General features: G+C 37.9%; 1 protein-coding gene across 4 annotated transcripts in view; it reads right to left on the bottom strand.

The window, feature by feature from the left end:
* The window catches only part of NR3C2 (nuclear receptor subfamily 3 group C member 2), a 369,924-nt gene that overhangs the window by 106,169 nt on the left and 246,502 nt on the right, over positions 1–17,253 (bottom strand). For all 4 annotated transcript variants that reach the window (XM_082388985.1, XM_082388986.1, XM_082388987.1 and 1 more), the window contains exon 4: positions 9,496–9,612. In XM_082388985.1, coding sequence (XP_082245111.1) covers positions 9,496–9,612 — 117 coding nt within the window. The remainder of the gene's footprint in view (positions 1–9,495; positions 9,613–17,253) is intronic.

A 17,253-nucleotide genomic window follows, 5' to 3' on the forward strand; every position in this document is an offset into this window, starting at 1 on the left:
AAATATATAGATAACTTAGAATGTGTGAATAAAAATCAGGCTGTTGGAAAAATTGCTATGATTTAAGAGATGCTCCACAATTAAGAGATGACTGTAATGGTTACAAGTTTGTACTGCATCTACTACACTCTGATCACTATCTACACTTACAGCTCCTTTCTGAAAAATGGGGTCACAAAAGGCTTCTTGTCACAGGTTGTCATGCTTTGTACCACGGGGACCTATAACTGGCCATGCCAGCCTGAGTAAGGTAAGGGCAGCAGAGGCAAAGGCAGCTGTTTGTCTATGTCTCAGCCCAATCAGAAGCTCTGTTCTGGATGGTGACCAGCCAACTGGCCGGGACCTTCTTTGGGGAAGTTTGAATACAAGACACTCAGGGGACAATGAAGCTGACAGAGAGAGAGAAGGCAGTAAGTAGAAACAAGTGCAGTGAAAACAAACAAACAAACAAAAAAAAACCCCCAAAAGCAACAAGGTAGGGAGGAGAGAGCTTGGTAGAAAGAAGCTGACAAAAAGAGAAAAAAATCAAAAAGTCCTAGAAATTAAAAACCTACTGTGTCTTAAATGGCATCCTAGTATTTCCCAAAGACAAAATGTGAAACTAGCAATATTTTTATAATAAAACGCCATCATCTGCGGTAACCCAAAAGAGTATAACAACAATATAAAGCGCCATGAACAAAACGAAAACAAAACAAAATCCCCAAGATTTTACCAGAGAGTTAGAAAAAGAATCGTGTATTACAGAAAATATCGGTGAGTGTGTGGAACTGCAGGGCTGCTGTAGACCAGTCTAAAGAGACCTGTATATCTGAGACACTTCTTAGGAAGGACAGCTGTGACTCAGGCCTATTGAGACGACAAATGCAAGATCTCAAAGGTGGAAAGGTTAAGCTCCAGGCCCACTGGCCCCTTAAGTATGACTGGGATGATGACCTACCAGGACAGACTGCAAATGCAAAAGGAAATGGAAGCAAAAATGGGCATCTGTATACCCAGCAGAAGGTTTCCAACATCCCTGGGTTTTGTATTTAAAAAGACCCAAGATAAGCAGCCTACTTGGGTAAGCTCACTGAGGCTCAAGTGCGGCCTACGAATATGTACATTCTTGGGAGGGAAGAACGTTTGCATCCAACGTCTGTATTGCTTCTGTTCTGAGACGTTATCAGTCACGAAATAAGACACCAATTTTTCCCCCCTTTTTCTTAGCTTTGATGTTTTTCTTTTTTTTTTAATTTTTATTTTATATTGGAATATAGTTGATTTACAATGTTGTATTAGTTTCAGGTGTGCGGCAAAGTGATTTAGTTATACATAAATCTATTCTTTCTCAGATTCCAATTTAATTAGAGTTTTGAAGGAAACTAATACAAATTAAACATACATATTGGTTGCAAATTATAATCACAACAGTCAAAAATCTGAAAGGAAAGAAATTCAAGAGTTGAAGAAATAGAGTAAATCTTGAAATGCTGCCTGCTTCGGGACCGACCCTAAACTCTCCTCCTGAAATTCTGCAGGGTAAAAATACCAGTTGTTTAATTCAAATTGTATTACTATGACAATGAATATGGCTTAACTTATACATGAAGATTCAAAAACCATACTTTCAGTGATTAATAGAAATGTGTTATTTTCCCCTCCACTTTCCTGCTCAAAAGTCCCACTGAAATTCTTATTGTCTACAAGCAAGAGGAATGGAAAGGGGAAAAAAAACCTAAGGAATGGTATTTCTTCATAAAACTCGGTACACTTGGGCTTTCTAAACTTCTACAGACTACTGCATATCATGCCTCAGGAGACCCTTAAAGATATAAAAATTGTTTTTCTTATTGGATTTCAGATATTAAACCTCCTCTCTCACTGGCACTGATCCTGTAATTTCTCTCCCCAGACCTGTGTTGCGTGTGAATTTTACAGGTGCCCGACCATACAGGCTAGTTGGAGCAAGTTGCTGGCAGGTAAAGCCAATTTTCCTCAAGTAAAAAGATCTCTCTCTGGCCTCTCCATGTCGGTCATGGTTCTGTCATTCTTTGGTCTCTGGGTCTTTTGTTTTTCACTTAACTTCTCCATTTCAGTTTTTAAAGCATTTCCCAGCAGGAGACTTACTGATGTCTTCTAGGTCTTTTTTTTTTTTTTCCTTCTCTCTCCTTTTTTCCTCCTTCCTGTTTGGCTTTCTGTATATGTCTAATTCTTTACCTCTTCTGCTCAGTAGCACGATTAATCTTGTTTCCCTTCTTTTTAGTTCAAAATTGTGAATGCTATTTTCTTTAAATTGTATTACAGAACATGTTAGGATTGATAAACTAGGAAAGAGGGAAGAAAAACCTTATCCGTCACCTTCACAAACACAAACGTTTTTGGTATCCTCCCATTTCCTCCTAGTCTTCTGACTCATGCAAATCTTTTCCTATAGAGCTGTAATCATGGAATAAGGAACCTAAATCGTTTTGCATACTCACGTTTCTTTATTACTCTTGTGCAGAAAGTATTCTATGTTGTTATGAATTTTCCTAGCCGTAATTTTACTGGCTGATTAATATTGCATTATGTGGATGAATTTTAATTTACATATTTTTCTTTTTTTGGTTCCATTCTTATCAGGAATAGAAGAGTATCCATTTCTTTGAATGATTCCCAGCATTAATCTCCTGTCTCCCTACCTTTTTCACCTAGCTGTCTGCCTTCCAGTCTGCAAAAAAGCAGCCGTGTGAGGTCTGCTGTTGCTACTGCTTCCTGTGTCTGAGATTCTTTTCTCTTTTCATATGACACGTTCCATTCCAGGAGGAAAAGGTGGACCCGAGATGGCCACCCTTTTTTTTTTGGCCACCTTTAAAGGCTCCTGCTCACCAGAGTAAAAGTGATGGCTGGGATTAGGGAACACTGCAGACAGTCACGGAAGTCAACTGAAACCAGAGTTAGGGCTATCCTATGGTTTGTGAAACTTCCATGTTTAAAGCCACAGGAAGCAAGATTTGAATATTTTAGAGTCTTCATTAAAGGAACGTGAAAGTAGACTTTAGCATATCAGATGAAAAATGAAGCAGGGGGTGGCTTGGAAAAGAGGAAAGACAACTGTATTAGAGTCTTTAGGTTGCATTTCTCAAGTCTCTGATGATATCATCTTGGCTTCCAAGTTCCTCATCTGTGAGTGGGAGGACTGGGAGAGAAAAACCTCTAAGATCCTCTCTATTTTCTATGGCCAGAGTACAGTCGAGCTAGAAACACCCCAAAGGACTCGTTCTTGATATGAGGGCCACAGAGCCTTGACGCTGTGCTTTATATTTTAGGAGCAGCTCTAAAAGACACACATAGATCATCCTCTTCAGATCCCTGGCAGTAAAAGCAAAGTGATGAATTCCTTTGGAGGAGGCTATGCAAAGCAGTAAATTCTCATGTAAATAGAACCATGCCTTTTTGAGATCTATTATTAGGGGCTATAGCAGAGCGGTGGGCCCAGCCTGGGGTCAATGAACTGTTATTTTCCTTTTAATTTCTCTGTTGACATTCTCACATCTTCTGCTCTATTTTATTTTGCATTCGCCCTAAAGCTCAGCAGGATTTTAAAGAAAAGGGAAAGCACCTGTAGGAAGAGGAAGGGAGTGGATCTAGAGAAAAGGGAAGAGGCACATTTTATGGCTTTGGTTTCTGATAAATATAAACCTACTCATTCTTCTTCCTTCCACTTTCTAAGGGAGAGGCTAGTTTGGGGACATGGTTAGGATTACATGCTAACCAGCTGAAAGGATAGGAAAAAAAATATTCTAAAGTATTCTGAATTCCTGATGTCTTTAGAAGGCAGATGACTAATTTTGCTCCCAGAGTCATGACCATTCACTAACAGAAAATGTCTTTCAAGTATGGGGTTGCATCTGCTGTATCCCCAAAGAAAGGTAGCAGGAAAGAAGGGTGAAGAAAAAGAGACTGCAGACCTACTTTGCTAAGAAAACAGGGGTGAGATTGGAACATGTATAAAAGGTTTTAATTTAATTCACATATTTCATTTAAAAAATTGCTTCACATTAAAAGGTTAAACTTCATATTATCTCTTTTAATATAATAAAATTGCTTGCATTTCTTTTTGCCCAAATTGAAAAGGAAAATGAGGCTTCAAAATAAATTATAAAAGAAAAATGGCAATGTATGTTACCGCAACTGGATACTTAGTAAAAGTTAATTACTTAATCCAGGAACCAGAAGTAGTTAAAGTATAACTTGAACCTAAAGAAAACGCTACTTTTATAAATATTAATTTCTACTCTGCCCATTTTTTTTAACATCTTTATTGGAGTATAATTGCTTTACAATGGTTGTGTTAGTTTCTGCTTTCTAACAAAGTGAATCAGTTATACATATACATATATCCCCATATCTCTTCCCTGTTGCGTCTCCCTCCCTCCCACCCTCCCTATCCCACCCCTCTAGGTGGTCACAAAGCACTGAGCTGATCTCCCTGTGCAAGCTGATCTCCCTGTGCTATGCGGCTGCTTCCCACTAGCTATCATTTTTACATGTGGTAGTGTATATATGTCCATGCCACTCTCTCACTTTGTCCCAGCTTACCCTTCCCCCCCGCCCATATCCTCAAATCCATTCTCTAGTAGGTCTGTGTCTTTATTCCCGTCCTGCCCCTAGGTTCTTCATGACCATTTTTTTTTTTCCTAGATTCCATATATATGTGTTAGCATATGGTATTTGTTTTTCTCTTTCTGACTTACTTCACTCTGCATGACAGATTCCAGGTCCATCCACCTCATTACAAATAACTCAATTTCGTTTCTTTTTATGGCTGAGTAATATTCCACCGTATATATGTGCCACATCTTCTTTAACCATTCATCTGTTGATGGACACGTAGGTTGTTTCCATGTCCTGGCTATTGTAAGTAGGGCTGCAATGAACATTTTGGTACATGACTCTTTTTGAATTATGGTTTTCTCAGGGTATATGCCCAGTAGTGGGATTGCTGGGTCGTATGGTAGTTCTATTTTTAGTTTTTTAAGGAACCTCCATACTGTTCTCCATAGTGGCTGTATCAATTTGCATTCCCACCAACAGCGCAAGAGGGTTCCCTTTTCTCCACACCCTCTCCAGCATTTATTGTTTGTAGATTTTTTGATGATGGCCATTCTGACCGGTGTGCCTACCTGCCCATTTTTGACTCACAACTTTCAATGACCTCAAGATTCAAGGTAAGCTTTTTCTCTAGTAAAATGTTTTACCGAAATCCATAAAACCTATCCTGCATACCCAGAAACCAGCAACAAAGTATGTGGATTCTGTATCATGTACTACTGTGCCAGGCCTCACTTACAGACCATCACAGACAAAAGTAAGAAACCTGGTGCCACAGCCGCCATTAATAGATAATCTGGGCTATTTTTAAAATGTCAATCTATAAACAGTGGACCCGTTTCATACAGAAGAGTGATGCTGGGTGTGTGCTTTGGTGCCAGGAACAGAGATCTCAGTTCTGGCTCTGCCGCTCCCTGGCGCTGTGGCCTTGGGCCAGTTCTTTAACCTCTCTGGGCCTCCATGAACTCATGTTTAAAATGGACAGGTTAACAGTATGTATCACATGGTGTTATGTGATGTTTAAAAGACATGACACATATATAGAGGGCTTAGCCGAATTCTCAGAACACAGAACCCTTTAAAATGCCAATTAATCATGCATTCACTCAACAAACAACTATTGAACGCCAACTTTGTGCCAGGCACTGTTATAGTCACTGGAGATAAAGCAACGAACAAGAGATACCAAAATTCCTCCCCTGATGGAATGTATATTCCAGCAGAAAACATCTCACAGTTAAATAGCGCTTACAATTATTTACTCTTATTGCTAAACCAGTGGGTCTCAATGCCACCCCGGGCATACTTAGCAAAGTTTAGAAACTTTTTTTTAAAAATTTATTTAATTTTTTTATTTTTGGCTGTGTTGGGTCTTCATTGCTGCGTGGGCTTTCTCTAGTTGCGGTGAGCGGGGGCTACTCTTTGGTGTGGTGTGTGGGCGTCTCATTGTGGTGGGTTCTCTTGTTGCGGAGCGTGGGCTCTAGGTGCATGGACTTCAGTGGTTGTGGCACGCGGGCTCAGTAGTTGTGGCTCACGGGCTCTAGAGCACAGGCTCAGTATTGTGGTGCATGGGCTTAGTTGCTCCGCGACATGTGGGATCTTCCCGGACCAGGGCTCGAACCCGTGTCCCCTGCACTGGCAGGCGGACTCTTAACAACTGTGACACCAGGGAAGCCTAGAAACATTTTTGGTTGTCACACTGGGGGACAAGGGACAGCTACTGGCATCTAATAGGTAGAGACAAGGGATGCTGATAAACATCCTACAACACACAGGACGGCCCCACAGCAAAGACCTATCTGGCCCCCAATGTCAACAGTGCAGAGGTTGAGAAACTCTGTTCTGAAGGTTATGTATGGACTCAGTTAATCCTTAACACAACCCTATGAGGTAGGAACTATAAGTATGGCTATTTCATTAGTATTTTATAGTAACCGATAGTAATGATATTTTATAAAGTGTGATCATACAGTATTTATAGTAATATTTACATAGTATATGTAAATATATAAGATTTGCAAAGCTATACAAAAATTGCACAGAGATACTTTAAAATATACCTCAGCAGTGTGTGTGTTTAAATTCAGATGGTAGATTTTACAAAACTGATTCAGAGTTCATTTTATGACCAACGGCTGTACCACTGTGCCATTTAGATTTTAAATTATTCATCTCGCCCGACCCTCGCTCACATGCTTCAGAAGGTGCTCTTTTGTGCCACATCTGCGCTGATTTGGACGTTAGAACAAGGAAGCAGTGTGGTACATCAGAAACTCCAGACCCGGGGTCCAGAGATCCAAGACCTAGCTTCAGCGTCTCACTGGCTGTGGCATCTTGGGGCAAGCAGCTTAACTCTTCTGGGCAACTGCGGTTCACCATCACCAACATGTGGGGCAATCATGTCCCTCAGATCATGTGTGTAAGTGCTATGGAATCTGCAGTGAGAGTTTCCACCACCCACCACACCAGCAATGTGTACTGAGACAGGTACTGACTTTTTTTCACTGTACCCTGATGCATTTACTCTTCTCCACAGCCTAGGAGGTAGGCACAAGTTGAAGGAAACAGGGGCATGGAAAGGTGGTAACCTGCCTCTGAGGTTACAAGGTCAGGAAGTGGCAGAACAAGGGTTCTCACCCAGGCAGTGTGGCTCCAGAGCCCACCCTCTGGACACCAGCATGGGCTGCTCTGGCTGAGTTCAAGGCACCCAGGATGCTCTCATAGGCGCAGTTCCACGTGGCCACAGCTCACCCTCCTCTTGATTCCCAAGAGCTGCTCTGTTCTGCACGCAGCCATGTTCCTCCCTAGTCCCGACTAGTCAGCCAGTTGGTGCTTTCATCAAAGCAAAGAGTGAAATCTCTTTGTGTTTCTTTTTCGAATTACTTTCTTTTAAATAGGTAACTTGTGTACACAATACACACATTAATCCAATATGAAGTTCAAAGGCGCAGAAGAATATACAGTGACAATTAACTTTCCTTCCTATCCTTGTCTCCCAGCTACCCAGTCCTTTCTACTGAGACCACCACCATGACTAGTTTCTTGCATATTGTTCCAGAAATGCTCTATACAATATATATTCTTTTCTGAAAGCAGATATACAACTTGTAGTATACGAAACATACTATTTTGCTACCTGATTGTTTTCACTAAACAACATTTTGGAAATCAGTCCGTATAGAGCTCCCTGTATTCTTATTAGTGTCTGAAGAGTATTCTATAATTTATTTCATCAGTTCTGAACAGATAAATATTTAATGTGTGTCTGATATTTAACAAGGCTACAATGAACATCTTATGCATATATCATTTCTTACACTGCCAGAATATACTTAGGATAAATTCCTAAAAGTAGAATTGGTGAGTCAAAGGCCTTGTGCCTTTTAACATTTTATTGAAATAGCTGAACTGCTCTCCATAGAGTTTATATCAATTTCTACTTCCACCTAAAATGCAGGAGATCAACACTGGGTTTCACTTTTATTTCTATACTCATCAAACAATATATCATAAAAATGTTTTATCTTTGCCATTTGCAAGAAATTGTATCTCATATTTTAAATTTGCATTTCTCTTATTAGGATTAGATTCAGACTCTTTTCATGTGTTTCAAGAACCAATTGTATTTCTTTTATTATTCTTTTCCCTATGAATATTTTGTTCACATTCCTATTCTTTTCATTCTCATTTTTCTAATGAGTTGGTTTCTTTTTCTTATGGAATTAGAGAAGTACTTTATGTGAGAAATAAACCCTTTGTCTATAAGCTGCAAGTATTTTCCCCCAGTTTTTTATTATTTGCCTTTGCAGTAATATTTGATTTGTAAGTAGTATTGATTTCCTCCATTCTTTTCTCTTATAGCTTCTGAGTTTATTTAATACTCAAAAAAGTATGAAATACTCCACTTGTAGAATATTAAAAAAAATCCATATTTTCCTTTAGTACTTCTGTGTTATATTTCGAAGTTTAGATCATTGAAAGAGCAGAATTTATTTTGGAGGATCATAAGAGTTTGGATTCAACTTTCTTGTTTTCCAGATGGCTTCTCAGTTGTCACAATAATTTCTATTGAATAACCTATCCCTTCCCCACTGATTTGAAATGCCAACTTTATTATATACAGAATTCTCATATTATTTGAATCTATTTCTTGACTTTCTGTTGATCTGACAATCAATAAACAAATACACAGACCATTTTAATTACTGTAGCTGTGTCATATGCTTTACTGTGTGGCAGAGCTAGTTGTCCTCATTATTTATCTTTTCCAGAATTTTGCTGGCTGTTCTTTAGGAACTTAGAATCACCAAGTGGTATTTCTGTTGGGCTTGTGTTATATTCATAAAATAACTTAGAGAAAACTGATACCTTCAAGACGTTGAATCTCCCCACCCAGGGATGTTGTATACTTTTGAGTTTGGTTCAAGTCTTTACCTGCCCCACTCTTTTGGTGAGCTCCTGTAACATTTTTAAAGTTTTGTTTTTTTGTTTTTTTTGCTTTTTTTTCATATAGGTCTTCCTTCATTACATTTATTCCTAGAGTCAGGAATATATTCCTATCTGGTTAGTGTTATCACTTATAGGTCTTATTTCTAAACAGACACAGTAATAAAAACCGTTAGCTATAGTTTTATATAAAATATCATTCATTTTTGTTTTGGTTGTGCACCCAGTTCTTGAAACCTTAGCAAACTCAAGAGTTGAAAACTTCACTAGGACCACAGCCACATAGCAGACTTGTTTTCAACTCCTTCTAAGGAATATTTTTCTCCTGAAATGTTTTAGCACAAATGTAGAACTTACTAGATTTTTAGAAATCTTTGCTTCATGTTAGCTTCATCTTCAATTTTGGGAGTATAGAGCCTAGTGGTGTTATATCCATCTTAACAACTCTTATTGAACTAAAACCACAAAACTTACCTCCTAAATTCATTCCAGCTTGAAGACACTTCTGAAGTCTGCAGGCAGGACAATTCTTCCGTCGAATCTTGTCAATTATGCAATCATTTCTTCCAGCACATAAATAGTTGTGTTGCCCTGAATAAAATAGTAAAGAACAGTTGTTACAGTAAAGACTATTATATTAATATAAAGTACTAATATGTACAATCAGGTAATGAAACATCCTCTTTCCTGCCTTGAAAGCTCTTCTTCAGAAAAGTAGAAGGGAAACATGATTTGCGAATAATATAGGTACAGAAATGGTCAGTTTAACATAGCTGAGACTTTACGTTACAGATGATAAGCTTAATGTTTATTTCCAATAGGTTCGCATAGAAGTAGAGCTGCACTCCTCACTGTTTGAATTTCTTGGCATGCACCCTTTCAGGAGATGGTGCACATTTCATTCAGCCATCACCCAGCACCAATCTAAACAAAGGCCCTGCTGCAGGATTTTTTTTTTAAATTTATTTTATTGAAGTATAGTTGATTTGCAATGTTGTGTTAGTTTCAGTTGTACAGCAAAGTGATTCAGTTAAACATACATATACATTCCTTTTCGTATTCTTTTCCATTATGGTTTATCCCAGGATATTAAATATAGCTCCCTGTGCTGTACAGTAGGACCTTGTTGTTTATCCAACCTATATATAATAGTTTACATCTGCTAACCCCAAACTCCCAACTACTGTAGCTGTTTAAGCTCCTCTGCCTACCCACATTTACACATGTCATTTCAACTGGAAGACCTGCAAATTACACAACTAGAAATGTAGAATGATTTCATTTTGCAAGCCAAACTGGCACCAAAATAATTCAGATGCAGAATATGCTTGGAGAGTGGCATCTACTGGCAAAATGCAAAACTGCACCCTAGCTCTATTATTCATTTATGTATTCCAATAAATATAAAATATTTACTGAACCTCCACTAGGGATGAGGCAGTATTAGACACACTGCGGAAACAGCAATGAATAAGACAGACAAAAGTTCCTGTTCTCGTGACCCTATCATGAGGGGGAGACAGTCAACAGACAAGGTAAGGAGGTAAAATGTACAAGTGCTGGACAGTAGTAGATGCTCGGGAGAAAAATGAAGGGAAGGGCACAGGATACAGTGGAGGTGAGGAGGGTATTGATATTTTAGAAAGAATGCAGGGGAAGCCTCGCTGGAAGGCGACTTTAAAATAAAGCTCTGAAGAAAAGGAAGGCGCTAACTATGTGGACATCTTGGGGAGAAAACAGGGTAGAGCAGAGGGAAAAGCAAACGAGGGAGGGCAGGGGTGGGGAGGAAACCTGGCATGTTTAAGGAACAGCCAGGGATGAAAGATGGAAAGAATGAGTGAACAGTAAGAGGAGATGAGGAAAAAGAGCCAACGTGAGTCAGATCATGTAAGGCCTCATAGATTATGTTCAAGACTTTGAGTGAGATGGGAAACCATGGGCCTAGAGGGCTTTTAGGTGAAAAGCCACTTGATGTGATTTAAGTTTCACAGGATGGCTCTGGCCGCTGTACAGAAAACTGACTGCACTGGACTGAGGACAGAAGCCGGGGGACTGGGGTAGCAGGCTGTCCCTATAATCCACGGGAAGATGATGGTGGGTTGGTGATGAAAAGTGGTCAGGTTCTAGAGGCATTCTGAAGGTAGAGCTGCTAGAATTTGCTGACAGATCTGAGAAAAAGGGGGGCTAGAGAGGCATTAAGATTCTTGGGTGGAACAATTAGAAAAATGGAACTGCCGTAAATTAAAATGAGGAAGACAGTAGGAGCACATGGCTTACGGGGAATTACCCTGGCTCAGTATCGGACATGCTAACTTGGAGACACTTGAGGTGTATCTAAATGGAAGTGCCTGCGGGTTGGTTAGACACACAGGTCTGGAGTTCGGGAGAGGTCTGTGCTGGAGATGTCATCAGCTTGTGGTCATTATTTTAAGCCGTGAGACGGGATGAGATCATATGGAAACTGGACAGGGAAGACGTCTGAGGACTGAGTCGTGGGGTCATTGAAAACATGCAGAAAAGCAGAGGGTGTCTCACTGATGACTGTAAAACAGGGAACAGGCTCTCAAGCCCTCCCCTCAGCCTAGTACCATCACACTCCCTTCGTTGAGAATTACTAAGTAAATTACAGCAAATACTCAATAAAAATAATGTGTACTGCCCAATGGTATTAAAATAATTTAATGTATAGCTCATTCTCAGTAACATTATGGTAAATATTAGTAATGATGATCACAATAAAACAACAGTAATAGAATAGGGAACTCTATCAAAGTGAAGAAATGAAACTCCACCATTATAATAATCTAATGACTTCTTAAAAAATGGAAGGCTCTTAGTGAATATAAGTAGGTGTAGATAATTACACAAAGGCAATTGATAGCCATGGTAAAGACTATAACCGATTAATATAACATTTCATGTTGCTGCACAATATCTTAAGAAGTTACCACTTTAAAAATAAAACTTCAAGGCCCTATTATAGCACTATTTTATTTAAGCCTTACAACAATCCTATGACACAGGTAAGGCGATTATTGCTATTCTTCACAAGAAGAAACTCATGTTAGAACTGGTAAAGTAACTTCCCCAAAGGGTGGAATTGGAAGCAGAATTCAGTATGTCTGACAATGTTGCTGGGTCTTAAGGCCAGAGGCTTGTGTAAACACCAATTTGTAATATAATTTACTGGTGGTCCAACAGGATGCTGAAACTGCTCTTTGGAAACAACAAGCAAAGGAACATTCTTTGAATGAGGCATACTCTATCACCCAGTATTTGCATTGGCAACCAGCATTATGTGTCTTCTGTCATGGTGTGAAATTAAATACAAAACCAAAGATTTCATCTATAATTCACACTGAATTGAATAAAATTTAACGTCTAAAGAAATAACTAAACGTAACTTTAATTGGTTTCAATTCAACAATTATTTATTGGGAACCTACTATGTGTGCAAGGCCACAAAACATTTGCACCAGGGGTTGGGGTAGTCTATGGTTCTTTCCATTTCTGGTAATCTACAATAAAATGTGACAGCCTCTTAGTTGTAGGCATACAAGAATGCATAAGAAATGGTCACTGTCTAATACACACACTAGAAAACTTTCTTTTCTGGGTGTTCAAAAACAGACTTCTAAAAGCTGGGATTGTTTTATGAGGATTTCTCTTTAGTGAGCTCCTTTTAAAAAGTCAAGTTACTATAAAAGCTGCAAAAAATTTCCTTCTAGGTACACTATATGAAATAGTATACCTGGTTTCTATCAGCCAGCGTGGTTGCAGCCACCGATTCGTCTTCCACAAGCAGGATGGAGAGTTTAAGGGACAGCTCTGGGCATGTGTTACTAGTTTTCAGACAATTATCTGTCACTTATAGTTTTAATTGTGTAAACATGAAAGACTTGAATTGCACCTACACAAACAGGTAATGTGTGTCCCATCCCTTAATCTATATTGAAAAACAAACAACAACCAAAAAACCACAATGAAACCAAGAGAATGCATTTAGAAGACTTTAAAAACTTTTGATCATGTCCTTTTTTAAATACTGTGCTCTCCTAGTGTAAAAATAGCTAATTCAGAATAAGTCATACCTCAGGCTTTTGAGGGCAAGTAATTTTCTACTATAACGTTAACATAGGGCAGACAACCAGAATGATGGGGACCAGATAGTTGGAGGTGCTGAATGACAAGCTGGTGATGAGACTCTTGCTTACAGGATGTGAAGTCCAGAGCTGTATTTTAGAAACATTAATCTGAAGGTCATGTCCTAGGTAGGTAGAATGGAAGTAGGGAACACTACTAACAATCTACTTGGAAGTTCTCAGAGACGGCCTCTTTGCAAGTTAATAGTTATATATTAGTCAGAACATATAGCCACCGGAATAATCCTGTGGATAAAAAAAAAATGTCGGTGGTAAAGGAAACAAAGATTTATTTCTCATTCCACTTATACGTCCATTTGGGGAAGAATACCAGCTCTAGTAGTGGCAGAATAGTTTGAATCAGATAAACCTCCTACAAAAAACAATTATAAACTCCACAAAGGGGGGGAAAAATATTTGAAGGCCCTGGGGAGCAACCAAAAGAAAGCAGAGGCTGGAGGAAAACTGACTCTTGAAAAAAGAGAACCACCCTAGACATGATTCATGTTTGAATGGCTTTTATTTCCTGAGGGCTTTAGACTCTTATGCCCTTCAGTGGAGGTTGGATGGAAACCCTGCAACATCTTCAGTCCTATTGGCCTGAGAAGACAGAGAACAGACTGTGGGACTTTTAGAACAGCTAAAAATTGAAGAAGGACAGATATTCTGGAAAGGAGGGGTGGACATATTAACTCCCCTCAAATTTTTGGCTGACCTGAGAACTGAGCATGAGACTCCAAAGAGTGAGACTCCAGGAGTGAAACAATTTAAGGCTTGAAAAAGGCTGAGCAGGTATTTCAGCTATTACTAATCACAGGGAGACACAGTTTGAATCCCACTAAATCAGAAGGACTCAATCAACACCTCAGGCTTTCCACTGAAATTATAGAAGGTCCCTGCCTTTGGAGCAAATACTGTATCCCAGGATTAAGGCATTCACCTTAGGGTTAAAGGCACAACCAAAACAGACCTACCCTAAAAAAGCATAAAGCAAAGGCCCCATAAGTTCAAAGTGATTTGTCAGTAATTTAATTGACTATAGAACAAAACTCAATATTCTTCAGAAAAATATAACAGAATCTGGAGTCTCCAGGATGTCTAGAATACAATAATAATTACTAGAAAAATGCAAACCAGAGTCAATAGAAAAAGTCACTAGCAACAGACTCACAAATGACCCACAGGTTGAAATTACCAGATAAAGATTTTTAAATAGATATGTTAGACTATACAAGAAAATATGAATAAAAGGGTTAAAGAAATGGAGACTCTCAGAAGAGATTTGGAAATGATAAAAAACAAACACAAATGGAAATCAAAGAACTACAAAATAATATCTAAGATATTTTTGGTTGAAATTAACAATATATTGGACACTAACAAAAAAAATCAGTGAAATTAAAGAAACAGAAATATAAAAACTAAAGCACAAAGAGAAAACATTAAAAGATAAAAGGAAACGGCATCAGGGGCCTATGGGACAACATTAAGTAATTTAACATATGTGTAGCTGGAGTCCCAGAAGGAGAGAGATAATAGGTCAGAAAAATATATATAAAAATTTCCAAATTTGACTAAAACAACATCCTACAAATTTAGAAAGCTTAGCAAATGCCCCAAGAGATAAATACAAAGAAAATCACTATGGCACAACATAGTTAAATTGCTGGAAAAAAATAAATAAAAATTCTTAAAAGCATCCAGAACAACAACAACAAAATTACATCACATTAAGGGGAACAAGGATAAGAGTAATAAGTGAGGCCAGAAGACAACATATAATATCTTTAAGCTCAGAATAACCCACGGAAACATTTCTCAAAATGAAGATAAAATCAAGACATTTTTGGATAAACTAAAGCTAAAAGAATCTGTTGCTAGTAGAATCACATTATAAGAAATAAAAAAGGAAGTCCTTTATGCTGAAGGGAAACGATACCAGAGAGAAATATGGATGTACATGAAAGAAGAGAACTAGAAATGATGAATAGAGAGTAAAATTTTAAAGAAATTTTCTTTCTTTTCTAAAATTCTTCAAAAGTCAAATTACTATTTAAAGCAAAATAAAAAATGTATTATGGGGTTTATAAAATGTGTATAAGTAAAATACCTAAAAACATAGCCCAAAGATAGGAAGAGATATAAATGGAATTTTACTGCTATAAATTTCTTACATTACACTTGAAATGGTATAAATTATTCAGGGTAGACTATGGTAAGTTAAGAGTACATTCTGTAATCCCTCAAGCAATGGTTCTCAAAGTATGGTCCCTTGCCAAGCAGCATCAGCATCACCTAAGAATTTAACAGAAATTTAAATCCACAGGCCTAATTCCAGACCTACTAACTCAGAAACTTTGGAGCAGGGCCTAGAAATCTGTGTTTTATATAACCCTTCAGGTGATTCTGTTGCACAATAATGTTTAAGAAATACTACCATGAAGCAACCACTAGAATAATAACAGTAAGTGTAGCTCAAGGGACAATAAAGATATAAAATGGCATACTAAAAAAATATTCAACCCAGAAAGGACAGAAAAGGAAAAATGGGGGAACAAATAAAAGAGGAAACAAAAAGAAATCAAACATCAAGATAAGAGATATAAATTCAAGTACAGCAATATTTACACTAAATATAAATGGTCTAAACACTCCAGTTAAAAGCCAAAGATGGCAGACTGGATTTAAAAAAGGCAAGACCCAAGTGTGTGTTATGATGCATTTTAAATATAAAGGCACAGACAGAGTGGAGGTTAAAAGATGGAAAAATATATGCAATAAAAAAATGTAAGCATAAGAAAGATGATGTGGCTACATTAAAGTCAGATAAAGTAGACTTCAAGAGAAAAAGTATCACAAAAGTTAAAGACTATCACTTCATAATTATTAAATTAGGATATAACAGCCCTAAATATCAATGCACCTAATAGTAGAACTTCAAAATTCATCAACTAAAAATTAGTCAGAACTAAGGGGAAAAAAATGCAAATCCAAAATCATAGTTGGAGATTTAAAAACCCCTCTCTCAGCAACTGATAGAACAATCACTACCTAGAAAATTAGTGAGGATACAGAAGATTTGAACAATATTAGCAAAAACCTTGACCTAATTAACATTGAAGTCACACAACTGCACAATACACATGTTCTTTTCAGGTGCACATGAAATATTCACTGAGACAGACCGCATCCTGAGCTGTAAAACAAATCTAAAATTCTAAATAAAAGGATTGAAATAATGTACAATATGTTTTCTGACCACAAAGGAACTAAATGAGAACTTAATAACAAAACGATATCTAAAAAAGCCCCATATTTGAAAATTAAGCAACATACTTCAAAAATTTTATGGGTCAATGAAGAAATCAACAAGGGCAATTACTGAAGGTTTCAAACTGAATGATGATGAAAACTCAACATATCAAAATTTGTTGGATACATCTAAAGCAGTACTTACAGAATTTTTAGCTTTATATACTTCAATTAGAAAAGAAGGGTATAAAATTGATGATCAAATATTCTACCTTAAGAAGCTAGAAAAAATAAAAACTAAACCCAAAGCAAATGGAAGGAGTGAAATAATAGTGAATGAAATGAAGTGAAAAAGAAAAACGCAACAGAGAAAAATCAACAAAGCTAAAAGTTGGGTTTTGGTACATATTAATGAGGCAACGGCAGAGAGTCTGGGAATTCTGTTCCACGTGTTCTCACCCTGGGCCCCAGGCTGATGGGACAGCCACCATAGTGAGTATTGGGAGTCTCATGGCAGAGCAGCTATAGAATCTGACTTAGAAAATCTACTGCTCCAGCCCAGAGTGGGCAACTCATTCTTCATTGTTCAGATATAGTCCAGTGACCCGCACCCAACTGCAAGGGAGGATGGAATTGTCATCTTACCTTGTGCCCACAAGACAAAGAGCTGGAAATATATGGGGAACCTCACTGAAGACTACCTCCATGAAGGGGAAATGAGAACACAAAATTCAGCCTCCATATTACTTCCTGTCAGAAGTATTAAAATATTTACATTATTGTTTTTTTAGGGACAAATTAATTTTAATGGATGAAGTTGAGGCCTCTTTCCATAACT

Source organism: Balaenoptera borealis, assembly GCF_965194805.1.
Source record: "Balaenoptera borealis genome assembly, chromosome: 4".
In the NCBI taxonomy this organism is placed as follows: Eukaryota; Metazoa; Chordata; class Mammalia; order Artiodactyla; family Balaenopteridae; genus Balaenoptera; species Balaenoptera borealis.